Below are 14422 nucleotides of genomic sequence, written 5' to 3'. Positions count from 1 at the left end.
CGGTGCAGGGTCAAGGACTTGGGAGCAGGGGTTGAGGAACCTGTCACTAGATAGCTGATCCACATAAGTCACCTTACTCCCTGCACTTCAGTTTTGCTTCTGTTTGTAAGATGGGTGCCCAGTGTAATAACCAGAGTAAAAATGAAGGCTAAATGATGCAGGTACATGTAAGTATTTTGATTGGTGAGTAGGATATAGGTCAAGAAGTATATATTTTTTCTGTCTCTTGAACAATGACTTCACTATGCCTTCATTAAATTAAATAATAATGGAAACCATCTTCTTGCGCAGATATCCTTTTCTACTTTGTTCATCTTGGTTTTCATTTCTGGGCGAGGTCTCATTGTCCTTTTCTGCTTCACAGATTCTGCGGCATCCATACGCCCTAACTCTCTTTGAAGATTCTGTGTACTGGACTGACCGCTCTACTCAAGAGATTTTTAAAGCCAACAAATGGCATGGGGGGAACCTGTCGATGGTAATGTCTCTTCACCAGCCCCTTGGGATTGTTGTGGTTCATCCTGCAAAACAACCAGCTTGTAAGTGATAGAGATATTCTGCTTGGGTACAGCTTGGAAAACACTGATTCGGGGAATGCTGAATGTATAATGTTGCAGACACATTTGTTTCGGTAATACATTTTCCTTTCTTCTTTACTAACCATGCCAGTCCTAACATTTCCATGGCCTTTATTTACCATGGAAAACATAAATCTTGTATGTCTTTACATGTTCAAGTATCCCTGGTCTTTTCTCCCACTTCCTCTTGCCACGCTGGACTTCCCTGGACTTCTTTTTGATACAGAAGCACACCAGGCCACTTCCCATCTCTGAATGTCTGTGCTAGCTCTTCTAGCTGCCCTGGACCGCTCCTCCTACACATCTCTGCCTGAGTTGCTCCTTCATGTTATTTAGAATGCTCTCATGCTGCTTGGTAGCCCTTGACTACCCTATCTAAAATAGCTCCCCCAGCCACCCCATAATTCTTTTGCTCTTTACTCTCACATTCCGAAATCACACAATTTATGAGTTTAGCTCTTTGTTTCCTTCTTTCTTCCTTCCTTTCTTTCTTTCTGTCGTTCTTTCTTTCTTTTTAAAAGAATATCTGCCTTATGTTTATAGTAGTCCCACTGATTAGAATGGGGTTTGGTACATAGTGAAGGCTTACTATTTTCTGAGTGAATGAATGGATTAACGAATCTAAGAAGGTTTGTAATACGAGTGTATAAGATTTAGAGAGCATTCTGGGAGCACGGGATGCACACAGGATCCCATTACTTCTGGGTCAGAGACACACAGAGATGTCATCAATAGAAAAATAAAAGATTATTATCTAACCAAAAACTTGGACAGCAGTGGGTAAATGTCAAGGTCACATAGGGAACACACAATTTGGTTTCATTTGATGTAAAATGATCTCTTTTGGGTCAGCCAAGGAGACACATCTTATTTAGCATCGAATTTCTATTACTAAGCTCTGGATTACTCAGTGGCTGTTTGTTCATAATCTGTTTATTGACTGGATTGATCTGTGACCCTGGGCAAGTTACTCCTCCCTCTTATGCTTCTTATGAATTTTATGTTGAAAGAATGATGTTGCGGGGGGCAGGGTGAGAGGGTAAAGTAGTTTAGGGAAAAAAATCAAGCCAGCTGAGGTAACTTAATGTACTTCTGTCTCCAAATATTGGGGGCCTCTGGGAGGACAATAATAGCATGACTTCATGCACATTTAAATTTTTATTTTTTAATTGAGATCTAATTTACAGAGAACATTGCATTAGTATTAGGTTTACGCATAATGGTTTGATACCCATATACATTGTGAAACAATCACAACAGTAAGTTTAGTGAATGTCCATCACACACATTCTTTTGATGAGAACTTTTAAGGTTGACTCTTTAATAATGCTTTAAAAATTTTTTTTATTTTTTATTGAAATGTGGTTGATTTACAATGTTAGTTTTAAGTGTATAGCAAAGCAATTCAGATATACATACATATATATTTTCTTTTCAGATTCTTTTCCATTATATGTTATTATAAGAAATTGAATGTAGTTTCCTGTGCTATACAGTAGGTCTTTGTTATCTATTTTATATATAGTAATGTGTGTCTGTTAATCCTCAGCCCCTAATTTATTCCTCCCTGCCCTTTCCCCTTTGGTAATTATAGTTTTTTTTCTATGTCCTTGAGTCTATTTTTGGTGTGTAAATAAAACTTGTATAAGATCGACTGTTAACTACAGTCATCATTCTGTACATTACATTACATCCCCAAGACTTATTTGTCTTGTAACTAGAAGTTTGTACCTTTTGACCACCTTCACACATTTTGCCTCCCCACATCCCTTGCTTCTGACAATCTGTTCTCTCAGTTTGTGTTTTTGTTTTTTGTTTTTGTTTTTTTAGATTTCACATATAAGTGAGATCATGTTTGTCTTTTTCTGTCTGACTTACTTCACTTAGCATAATACCCTCCAGGTCCATCCACGTCGTTGCTAAGGGAGGATTTCCTTCTGTTTTACGGCTGAATAATGTTTCATAATATTTGATGTTACATATATACACACACATATCACATCTTCTTTATCCATTCATTCTGTGCACTTAATTGTGGGTGGCTTTCCATTTACCAGTGTTTTCTTTTCTTCTCTTTCTATTACAGCCAGAAATCCATGCGCCCAAGCCCACTGCAGCCATCTATGTCTGCTATCCTCAGAGAGGCTTTACACCTGTGTTTGTCCTTCAGGGTGGAGGCTCTCTCATGATTCAATGACATGCATGAGAGGTACAGTATGTCCTTTAAGTATGCCCCAAAGGTGGAGTTTGTCAGAGTTTGTGCAAAATGGCGCAAGCTCTAAACCATTTGGTGATGGTGTGTGTGCTGTGTTCCTCTGATTCAGCAGGTATCTGTGGAGTGTGTGCTGTATGGGGTGAGTTAATTGAGTTAATTAGAACTCAATTGTAATATGGTTTCTGTGTATGGAGCCAATATTATGTGTGCATGTGATTCAACAATCTTTAACCTCACATTTTCTCTTACTGGGTAATAGTTAAATAAGATATGATAATAGGAAATTCCAAATTCTGCATTTAGAAGTAAAAGTTCTTGACATTTGTGGATAGCTTCATTTTTCAGGTTCTTTATCTCATTTTTATTCTCATAACCAATAGTCAGTAATGAGTGTTCTAATATAGGTCTTCTGACTCCAATTTCAGTACCTTTACTGGATGGTACTTCAAAGATGAAAGTTTTCTCTGTATGAAATATTTCAAGTGATCATTTGAACAATTTATTCTTCATCTCATCCTAGATATCTTACTGTGTTGCTTGAAAAGTATGTGGAGGGTTATACTAAGTACTTTAGGGAGCAAAAATACAGGGCATTTGTGGTGTTTACAGATTATGCAGATATAAGCTTCCTGAAAATCAAATTCCATCAGCATGTAATATTTTGCAGTGATACTTTCATGATGAAAGATTTTAATTATTGGTAATGCTTACAAAGGGATTGGCATTTGCCATTTTTCTTCAGAGACTTATTATGTACCTAATCCTCGTTGACATTGTTTAATTTAGTGTGTCCTCAGAGTCTTTCAGCAGAAGATTAAACTGAGCTATAGACATCTGGATACAAAGCATTCTTTCACTGCATGAAGATTGCTGAACTGTGCATTGGGGACTGGTGTAATCTATATTACTATCTGATGATGATTGATAAGTGTTAATTCTAAATAGTACCTTTTGTTGCTTCAGAAATAATTCCATTAGTGGTTTTTCTGTGGGCTGACTTTACTGAGGTGGAACTTTTTCAGCATTTCCCAACTGGCTTCTGAGAACCAGTTGGGTAACTGAGTGCCAATATACGGTAACTTAAAAAAAAAAAAGTGCCCATTTTTTTTTCAACAGGATGCTTAGAAAACTGCTAACATTCATACATGAAAATATTTTACTTGATTTAAATATTCCTCTAAAATTTTGTTGGCTAAGTGTCTAAAATATCTTTGGAAGTGCTTATGTGGTAAGATTAAGTGAGAAAGCAGATATTGTTTGATATTGGCTATGTAAAATCATGCATGAATAAAGTCTGAAGGACACGATATATAATGGCCAATAGTGCTTACAGTTGGGAAAAGGAATTATGGAATATTTCTATTTCTTTCTAATTTTATGCTACAAAATTTTAAAGTGAGAGCTTCCTCTGAATTAAATAGTTTTTTTTATTGTTTAGAAAATGTGTTCCCTACAATGCTCAAAACAAATAAACAAAACTCAAACTAAGACATCTTTGCAGCAACCCCTAAAATTAACAACCATATATCCAAAATAAGATTGTGCAAGGGAGGGCTTACATTTGGGAATTACAAATGTCACCTCTTAATTACAACATGAATTTCCCATTTCTGACTGTTGTCTCTTCACTCTTTGAAGTGTTGTTTTATTTTCCAAACATACTTAAAACAATAAACTGCCATTCATCAACAGCAGTCTAATTGGCTAGATTAACGGTGCGAATAAGGAATTAATGAAGAGTAAGTTAAATGCTGACTGCCTTGGGTAATTCCAGAAGTGTTTTGTGTGGAGTTGGTGATCTGGTGACCCAGCAACCCACTGAAACCCAATGGAAGGCCGTGGACTGTCTGATGAAATCTCGATCATGCGTTATAGTTACTGCAGCAATTTGCAATGGCATTTTGTCCCATCAGTTGGTAACATGCCACTGCCTTCCGTTACTCTAAATGTCTGGGATATCATTTTGACTGATACTCTGTTATTTTCACAGGTGATGAGGCTTTCTTAGTAGTTGTTAGACACAGCATAATTTTTGGGATCTCCCTTAATCCTGAGGTGAAGTCTGACAACGCTATGGTGCCTGTATCAGGGATACACAATGGCTATGATGTGGAAGTTGATACCTTGGAGCAATTCATCTATTGGATTGAAAATCCAGTAAGTTTTGAATAACATTCAAAGTATGTAACTTGTTCCTGAAGAGCCTATCTGTGCTGATGCCTTCTTATATTTTTGCTGGCTGGGAAATGGCCCAGATGTAAATTAATTTACTACTAAGCTTTTTTTTTTTTTTTTTTTTTTTTTTTTAATTCAGTGAGGGATGTCAGTGGAAAGTTGGCCTGGAGCAGAGATTTGATAATAAGCATGCTTAAGCTATTGGGTATTATTTATTCATTCAGCGAGCATTTATTAAGTGACTGCTAGTCTCCCTGAGCTGAACTAGCTGCTTCGCCCTGCAGAATCCATGCCAAAAAGAAGCCGTAACAAAGCTTGTTCTAAAAGAACTTTAAGCTGGTTGAAGATATTAGACTGGCATAAAGATGATCGTCACTCAAGACCAAAAGCAGTAGTTTGCTAAGGGAATTCCAGGAAATGTTTGCTGTGACTGCTTTGGCCTTCAGTCTGCATCTTTGCCTCCACGATAAAAATAACACTCCTTTAATTCTCTTCCCATTGGGCTCCTTTCCTCACTCTTTAGGGAAGAAACCTGTGAGAATGGGGAAGGGGCAAAGAAAATAGAAGTGAGGAAGAGAGGAAAGGTCTTTGGGCTTGATGCGTGTCACCTCTTTGGGAAATAGACTCCTACACCTGTGACTTGGGTTATTTTTAGGCCTCTTCGGCCTGTGGGAGTTAAGAAACAAATTTCTGTGGCCCACATCAGAGGTAGCCTGAATGGAAAGCCTTGCATATTCCTGTTACACATTTGAAAATCAGTGTTTTCAAAGTGCTGCCGGCATTAGCATTGTCCCCAGTGAGCCCACCCAGTGGTGCTGAAATGTGACCTTTCGTCCAAGTGCGAGGTGTGTTAAGGAAACACGGCAGCAGGAAGTAGCCACGGGGCCGGGCGTGCATTCGTGCAGACGCCATGGCCTCGCAGCAGCTCACCACTCCTCGTCTTTCTTCCCAGGGGGAGATTCACAGGGTGAAGACAGATGGCACCAACAGGACGGTCTTGGTTCCGCTGTCTAGGCTGGGGTCTGCCACGAGCCTGGCCTTAGATTGGCTATCAAGAAACCTTTATTATACCGATCATGGAACTCGTTCAATTCAGGTAATGCTTCCAGAATACCACGTACACAAACACTGTCACAGAAACACTGGTTTCTGATTCCTGTAAAATCTGTTCTTAGGAAATGCTGTCATACGGAGGAAGCAAAAGGGGTTGAGATATAAGTCTTAACTGTCAAAGTCTCTGAAGCCAAGGAAGAACTTAAAAATAAACCACTGGAACTTCCTACTGCCCTACTATGTTTCCTCCTAAGAATCAGTAGTAACAGATTCTTATAATAGGATTTCAGACATTTTGTTACAATATATACAAAAACAGGTAAAAAACATTAAGTAAGGAATTCAACACAAAGTGAGGCTTATAGCAGGCGAGGAATTTTCACTATCTTTCCTCATCACAAGTATTCAGTGCTATTTAAGTTCTAAACCAAATTTATAGCTACCTCTGTTCTAAGATGGAAATCTTTCTGTGACGCCAACAGTGAAACAGAAAGTAGAAACATGATTCTAATTCCTTTGATGCTTTCCTCTTTGAGATAAGTGTTCTTTTTATTGCAATTCCCAGAAGAAATTCTATATGGGCACAGGTATGAAATCACATGAAGTAAATCAGAGGTAACTTGACTAGTATTGGTTTCCTCCACTCTGAGATAAGGTTAAAACACGTAAGGGATGATTAAATCAGAATCATTTTGAGAGTGAAAATTCCTGCTGCAAAGGGATGGTCTTGTGAGAGCAACAGTAAGGTGACAGCCCACTACTCAGGTGAGGCACCAACTGGAAAGCTGGTTTTCTCTGGGGTGTGTAGGAGCATCGATGCTGAGAATGAGGACGACACACGGTGGCTAAATGGCTAATTTGGAGCAGATTCCATAGGAAGAGTGCTTGTTTGATAGTCAGAACAGTGCTTTACAGTTTACCAAGGTCTTCCACAAACATCATCTCGTTCGATCCTCACAACACACGTTCCCGAGGGCATGCAAGTGTAAGAAACGTTCACAGTGACAGGGACATTCACAGTACACGCAGAGACTAACCCCTAGAACACCTGTCTCAAGCCAGGTAGAACCAGCAGCTCCTAACATGAGGGGAACCTCAGAGGCTCATCTCGTTCAATTCCTTTGTTTTTTAGACAAGAGCCTGAAACTCACAGAAGCTAAGAAATTGGCTTAAACAGTCAGCTTCACTGCCCTGATTCTTGACAGCGGGGTGGGGTGAGGTCAAGCGGGGGTCTCTGCCTTGTTCCAAACCACGAGGCCAGCAGTCTAGCACTACTTCATCCCCCTTTGACAGTGACAGAAGGTATTTTGCATAACCTCAACTAAAAATATCACGGGCCATCAAAACATAGGCCATGTTTACTGCCCAAGACCTTTAATACCAAATTCACATTTCTCCAGAGTCCACTTAGTACAAAACTGTCTTGATTGCAAATGGCATTAATATGCTCCTATTCCGTCTCTCTTGCTCTCTTACTTTGTAAATGGGGTCTTCCCTCTTGGACTCATAGTTTTCCAAAAGCAGGGTGCATATCTCTTCCAGAGTTGGGTACAATGAAAAAGCACCAGTTGAAGAACTGAGTGTGTACGTGTGCATGTATGTGTATGGGTGAGGCCACTTTAACTGTTAGTAAGTTAGTAACTGTGCCCCCAAGTGAGGTCCAGAGGAGACAGAACTTGCTTTGGAGTCCTGGCTTTGAGTCTGGCTTGCTTGCTCATTTATACATTCATTCAACAAACACTAATAAATGCTTTCTATGGATCATTGCCATGGTTAGTCCTGGCTATTCCAAGATGAATCATACATTTTTTTTCCTGCTTTTAAGTACCTCACACATCTGAGAGCTAGACACATAAACACATATCTTTGCTCCAGTGTAAGTATGGTACGTGCAGGGACTATAACGTGCGTGTGATTGAGGACAGAGGGAAGTGTGTGGGGATAGGATGGCAGGCTTCCCCTATGTGGTTCCTTGAGAGCTAAGTCTTGAAGGATGACCAGTCTTTATTTCTGCCTTACAAAGAAATAGGGAAAGAAAAACACTTGAACAAAGACCCTGAGATGTGAAAATGCACTTTGTGACTGGGACAGCACTGTGTTTCCTCTACTCACAGGCTGTTTGACTTTGGACAGATTGTGTAGCTTCTCTGAGCCTCTGCTTCCTTGTCTGTAAAATGGGGTTAATAGTTCAGTAAGTAAAAGGACATGCCACTAAGTTATCCTGTGAGTACAGAGCCCTGTTTCCCTCAAGTCACCAATATATTTAGAATATTCATTAGGTAAATTACTCCTTTGGTGTTTTTATTGGTTTTATTCTTTGGTGATATCAATTGTGACTCTTCCAGGTGAAAGTTAGATTGCTTAAGAAAGCAGAAATAGTGTTCACTTACTGCTCACCTGTATAATAACATCCCTTCCAGCGGAAGAGTAATTCACAGTAAATTCCAACTTTTCCACTAGGGGTAGCTGTGTGCCCATTCACTAAAAGCAATTTTGTAGCTGAAAAGGGAACTGTACAGAATGGCTGTGTGTGAAGGAGCTCCGTATATTCCAGAAACCAAGGAAAGGAACTTTCCTTTGAACCAAAGACTTCGTTAGGCCTAAGAAAAGGAGAGAAACTGTAGCAGAAAGAGGCAAATTGAAGAGAGGAAAGTTATTTTAGTCCAAATAGGAGAGGAAGGTATGACAGAGGAGAGAGAAAAATATAGAGGAGAGTGAGGGAGAGAAGGGTGTGTATGTGTGTGTTGTGTGTGTTAGAGAGAGAGAAAGAGAGAGGCAGAGATAGAAACAAACACAAAGAAATAATCAGTTTGTATTGAAATGCATTTTTTTAGAAAAGCCTTCATAGAAATCAAGAGACATTTTCTGATTTCTCACCTCAGACTTAGTGCATAGTAAAATAGCCTTGTTTCTATAAGAAGCTGCTTCTAGTCCAGGTATCCGTACCTCTCTGTGATGTTTCAGAGTTCTCTTAACACTGTGGTTATAACCATTCTAGCAACAATACTTTACAAACATGACATAGGGAAAGCCAGGGAGCCTCCTAGGCCTCTTTTTCATCATCTGTTTTAAGAACATTATAATGGCACCCACTCACAGACTACTGTGAGGGTGAAATCTGAGAACCCTTAGTATAATGCCTGCTCCCTAGCGAGGTCCTAATAAATGGACAATAAAAAAGGCTAGGAAACGCGTCGAACGCAGTTGTGCTGCGTGCTGCGTTAAGTGCTCTCCATGTGTTGTCTCCCATTTCTGTGAGCTCTGTGCAGCAGGGGCTGTTATCATCCACGTTTTACTGACAGAGTTCAGAGAGGTGCACTCACTTGCCTCAGCTCACATAGTCAGATCTGGCAGGACGGGAATTTGCACTCCTGTGTTTTAACTCAGGCCGTTAACTTGGCGCAGAATTCACTTTAACTCTGAGTAAATTCAGACTCTTTGATATCTGTGTTTGCAGTGATGGGCGCTGGTGCTCTGGCCCAGTTACTTGAGTGCAGGATTCCTTTGGACCCCCCCATTTGTCTTCCAGAGTTTTCTAATCTTTTTCTGAAGGCATTTTGTAGTTTTGCTCAGGCAATGATTCTGTATGTTCACTCATTTGAATCTTTCTTTTATCCGTGTAAATATCCTCTCCTGAAACTTAAAGTGAATTGAAAATAGAAATTTGACAGGTGAGTTTGTTTTCTTACTCCCATTTTCTATGGAGCTAATTTCCTCATAGCCCTGAAATGCAATTAGAGATTGTCTGAATCTCACGCAAACCCTCCCATCCACCTTTAGTCATGCTTTGAATTTGTGGTGTGTTTAAGTTCTCCTTCATCTTAGCTTTCTTTGTTTTCCCCCTTGTGTAGGTTTTGACACTCCGAGGAGATGTCAGATATGGAAAAACATTGATTACCAATGATGGGACAGATCTTGGAGTTGGTTTTCCAGTTGGCTTAACTATTGATCCTGTTAATGGGTGAGCGTTCATTCCTAAACAGCACACGTCTTCAGTACAGTGCCCTTCTTGTTCATATTATAGGCTGACAAAATGGAAGATTTCAAACTTAGGACCTTTTCTGATTTCATATGCCAATGTTTGAAAAATACAGATCTCAGTAAGAAAGAGGAATAACTCTGTGTTAGATTTAATGTGTATTTTGTCCTGTTTTTCAAATTAATAACACTGAAGTTAAAGTTAATTCCAAACAAGCAAGAATTTCAGGCATTTAAAAATAGAGCTATGAGTGAACAATAATACATTTTGATCTTGAGTGAATGTGGAAAGCTTTAACGGGATGGATAACATTGAAATAGACCTTGAAGGATGAGAAGGCATTCAGTAGGTGGAGAATGGGTTGCAAATGGGGAATGCTCCTTGAGGTCAAAGAACAGTGAAGTCCCAGAAGCATGGTGGTGTTTGGCATGATTGTGTAGAAGGCTGGAACCAGAGGCTTAGAGTAGGGGCAGTTGATCAGACGGAAGCTACAGTAGCTGAAGTCATTTGGGTGCAAATCAGGGAGGGACTTCCATGTCATGTGAAGGAGTTGCACTGTATTCTTTTGAGAAATAAGGAGCCAGCAGGGAATTTGGAGGAAGGGAATGATGGAACCTAATCTGTAGTTTAGAAAGATTGGTCAGGATAGAAGTGGAAAGGGTCAAAGGCAGGAAGAAAACATTCAGCCTGGATAGGAGTTCTCAGCTAAGGTCAGGTGGCTTCAATTTTTAGTGAACTCAGAATTCACAGGAGTTTTGTGACTTTGTCCAGCAAACTTTTAGTAGCCTGGAATGGGAGAAGAGAATGAAGGTAATGACAGGAACTCAAGGTTAGCAATTAGCAAGGTAGGCACAGTGGGAGATCAAGAGAATAAGTAAAATTATTATTAAAATGGTTAATGGGATGCGGTCCAGGATAGAGGGACTGAAGGTTTGAGACCTCAGACAAGTTTTAAGGGCAAAGAACAGGTTTGACAGAAGAAACAAATAGGAGCAGGGATGAGGTGGAAGAGTTTGGTTGAAGCAGGGAATTTCAGAATTTGAGAACTTAAAGAAGGAGAAGTTAGAATTGAAAAGGAGGTTCATGGTTGAGTATATTGGATTGGTGCTGGAAAAGGTACACATATAAAGATGATTGGAATTAAGGATTTTGAGGATTTGTGGGAGAAGAGTATAAGAGGATTGTGTATTGAGGCTATAGCAGGAGGTGAGATAGAAAGGAATGAAAACTTGGATTCAAGTCTAGAAGTTATGTCCTCAATGGAAACAGAAAGTAACCCTTCATATATTTTAGTGAAATTTCATAGATTGTGGATTTGGCAATTCTGTGTGCTGATTAGGTTTCCTGTGTATATATTGCATTTTCGATCTTAAAAGTCAGAAAATAAAGTAGCTGATCTTGTGGTAGATGATTTGGAAAAGCATTAAATAAGAGTACTGAGGGTGGGAGAGGGTATAGCTCAGTGTGGTAAAGTATGTGCTTAGCATGCATGAGGTCCCGGTTTCAATCCCCAGTACCTCCATTAAAATAAATAAAAATTAAAAAAATAAATAAACCTAATACTACCCCCCGCCCAAAAATAAAACAAAACAAAACAGGACTAAGAGGTGATCAGGGAGGTACTTGACAACATTTACATTAACTTTGTTTTAACTTCCTAGTGTACCAGGCAGTGTGTGAGTCTTTGAAAGGTATTGACTGTTGTTACAGGCTTTCTTTAGTCCATGAACTTCCAGCCTGTCTGACCAAGCTAAAGGATTGCCCACTGATGGAAGATGCTACCCTCCTGTATTAGATACCATTTTAAATGGCTTCTGTCCCAAAAATAACTGGGAAGTATACAGGCATTACAGAACACTGGTTAGGTGCTTCTCCACATTGCACGTAACAAGATACTGACGTCTCAGACTTCCTCCATTGAATTATGTGCACCTTAAGGACAAGAAAGACACATTTTTCATTTAAATATGTAATGAAAACATCTGTTTCATTAAATGCTGGTGCTCTTCATGGTTGTAGGAAGCTGTACTGGTCAGACCGAGGAACTGACAGCGGCATACCTGCCAAGATTGCCAGCGCGAACATGGATGGCACGTCTCGGAGAACTCTCTTTACTGGGAACCTTGAGAACCTGGAGTTTATCACCCTTGATATTGAGGAGCAGAAACTGTACTGGGCGGTCAGCAGCACAGGAGTGGTACGAGCACCCTTCCCAGTCTGTTGGTCTTCGTTGCTGAGCTTACGAGGCTGATACTGATTGTTCTGAGTTGTCTGGCAGTGGTTCTCGAACAATCTCACTTGGCCGCTCATACCAGTGTTTTATTGCCTTTTCTCTTGATAACTTCTTTCCCTCATTGAAGCCCACTTGTTTATATATGTGCATGGCTCCTCACAGAATGTTTGTTAATTTTATCTTATCCTTTCTTTGTCTGCAAGATAAAATAATTCCATTTTTCATTTCATGTTTGTCCTTTAACAGCCCTTTGTTTCATGTTTTAGTGATTTCAGAGCTAGAAAGTTCTCTAGGCTCTCCAATTGTAGAGACTAAGTAAAAAAGTACAGAGCAAGCTTCTAGGCTCAGTGTCCCCTCATAGCTACGCATTATTCTCTAATGTCCTAATGTGGTAGAGGCATATGTGGCAATGTTTTTTTTTTTTTTTTACTGAGTTACAGTCAGTTTACAATGTTGTGTCAGTTTCCAGTATGCAGCACAATTTTTCAGTCATACACAATATACATATATTCATTTTCACATTCTTTTCACCATGAGCTACCACAAGATCTTACATACATTTCCCTGTGCTATACAGTATAAACTTGTTTATCTATTCTATATATACCTGTCAGTATCTACAAATTTTGAACTCTCAGTCTGTGCCTTCCCACTTCCCTTGCCCCTGGCAACCACAAGTTTGTATTCTGTGTCTATAAGTCTGTTTCTGTTTTATATTTAAGTTCATTTATCATCGTCTTCTCCTCCTCCTCCTTCTTCTTTCTTCTTCTTCTTCTTTTCCACATATGAGTGATATCATATGGTATTTTTCTTTCTCTTTCTGGTTTCCTTCACTTAGAATGACGTTCTCCAAGAACATCCATGTTGCTGCAAATGGCATTATGTTAGCATTTTTTATGGCTGAATAGTATTCCATTGTATAAATATACCACAATTTCTTTATCCAGTCATCTATCAATGGACATTTAGGCTGTTTCCATAACTTGGCTATTGTAAATAGTGCTGCTATGAACATTGGGGTGCAGATGTCTTTTTGAATTAGGGTTCCTTCTGGATACATGCCCAGGAGTGGGATTACTGGGTCATATGGTAAGTCTGTTCCTAGTCTTTTGAGGAATCTCCATACTGTTTTCCACAGTGGCTGCACCAAACTGCATTCACTTTACTGGTAATTTTAAACTCCAAGGTTGAGTTCATTATATTCTGCAATAAGAAGCAGAAATGATATAATTTCATTCATTCACAGAAATAACATTTGATCTTCACTGCTGTACTCATGCAGCTGAGCTGGGGCTAGGCACATAGAAGGTGTTCCATAATTATTGATCAATTAAAATATTGCTTTGGATGTTGAATTGAATATGTGCTGGTCTCTTTGAAAAAACAGAGGATTTCAGATCTGTCTTTGATAAGGATGCTCTCCATAAAATTGTCCAGTAGGTTTGGTTTTCAGTTCGTTATAGTTCAATGAGTACTAATTGCTATTATGTCCTTATAATGGTGAAAAAGAAACAGTGCTGTGTGTGAAAGCACTTTGCAGCCTTTGATGCATGTGTGCAATGATGAAGAAGCTCTTGCCACATGCTGATTTCTGCATACAAATTAGCATGTCCCCGGCAGGACTCCCCATTGCCTTCCCCTTCCTATCTCCACATCTGTTCTGCCCTTCTGAGTCTGTGAGCTGATTAGTGGTAAGACTCTTCATCCTTTCTCCTAGCTAGAACCCTCATCTTTATCCTTCACACTAATAACCACATCCTTATTTAATCATCACAAAATCCCGTCAGTTAGTTCCCTGTCTCTTTTCTCAGGTCCAGCCTTTTTCTGCCACCTCCATCATCTTGAGCCACTTCTCTCTGGCCTTGACTAGAGCATGCCCTCCACACATGAACCTGCTTTCATGATGGAGGCATATTGTCTTTATAAAACCACAAGGAACAAGTTTGATCACTGCTCACCCTGGAACCCTGGCCCAGAGAAGTAGCTCCAAACACTTCAGCCAAGCATGGTCAGCTAATCTGGTCCTGTTCACTCCCTCAGCAGCTCCCTCAAAGCTTATCTTCCCTGTGCTCTACCCTTCCAAAAGCTCTGTCAGTTTCTAGAGCATAACCTACTCTTGGAACTGCTGGGTTCCCTTGTCCGGGGAGGCCATGAGCCAGACCCCATTTGTCTCTCTTGCCAGCGCTCAG

At 39.8% G+C, this 14422-nt stretch overlaps 1 protein-coding gene across 1 annotated transcript in view; it reads left to right on the top strand.

The window, feature by feature from the left end:
* LRP2 (LDL receptor related protein 2) overlaps nt 1–14422 on the top strand; it is a 181774-nt gene that overhangs the window by 97363 nt on the left and 69989 nt on the right. The window contains exons 30-35 of the mRNA XM_010971430.3: nt 365–539; nt 2665–2787; nt 4784–4950; nt 5921–6064; nt 9873–9982; nt 12020–12197. Coding sequence (XP_010969732.2) covers nt 365–539; nt 2665–2787; nt 4784–4950; nt 5921–6064; nt 9873–9982; nt 12020–12197 — 897 coding nt within the window. The remainder of the gene's footprint in view (nt 1–364; nt 540–2664; nt 2788–4783; nt 4951–5920; nt 6065–9872; nt 9983–12019; nt 12198–14422) is intronic.

Source organism: Camelus bactrianus, chromosome 5 (genome assembly GCF_048773025.1).
Source record: "Camelus bactrianus isolate YW-2024 breed Bactrian camel chromosome 5, ASM4877302v1, whole genome shotgun sequence".
Classification (NCBI taxonomy): domain Eukaryota; kingdom Metazoa; phylum Chordata; class Mammalia; order Artiodactyla; family Camelidae; genus Camelus; species Camelus bactrianus.
The sequence above is the reverse complement of the archived record's forward strand: the minus strand, read 5'-3'. Positions and strand labels throughout refer to the sequence as shown.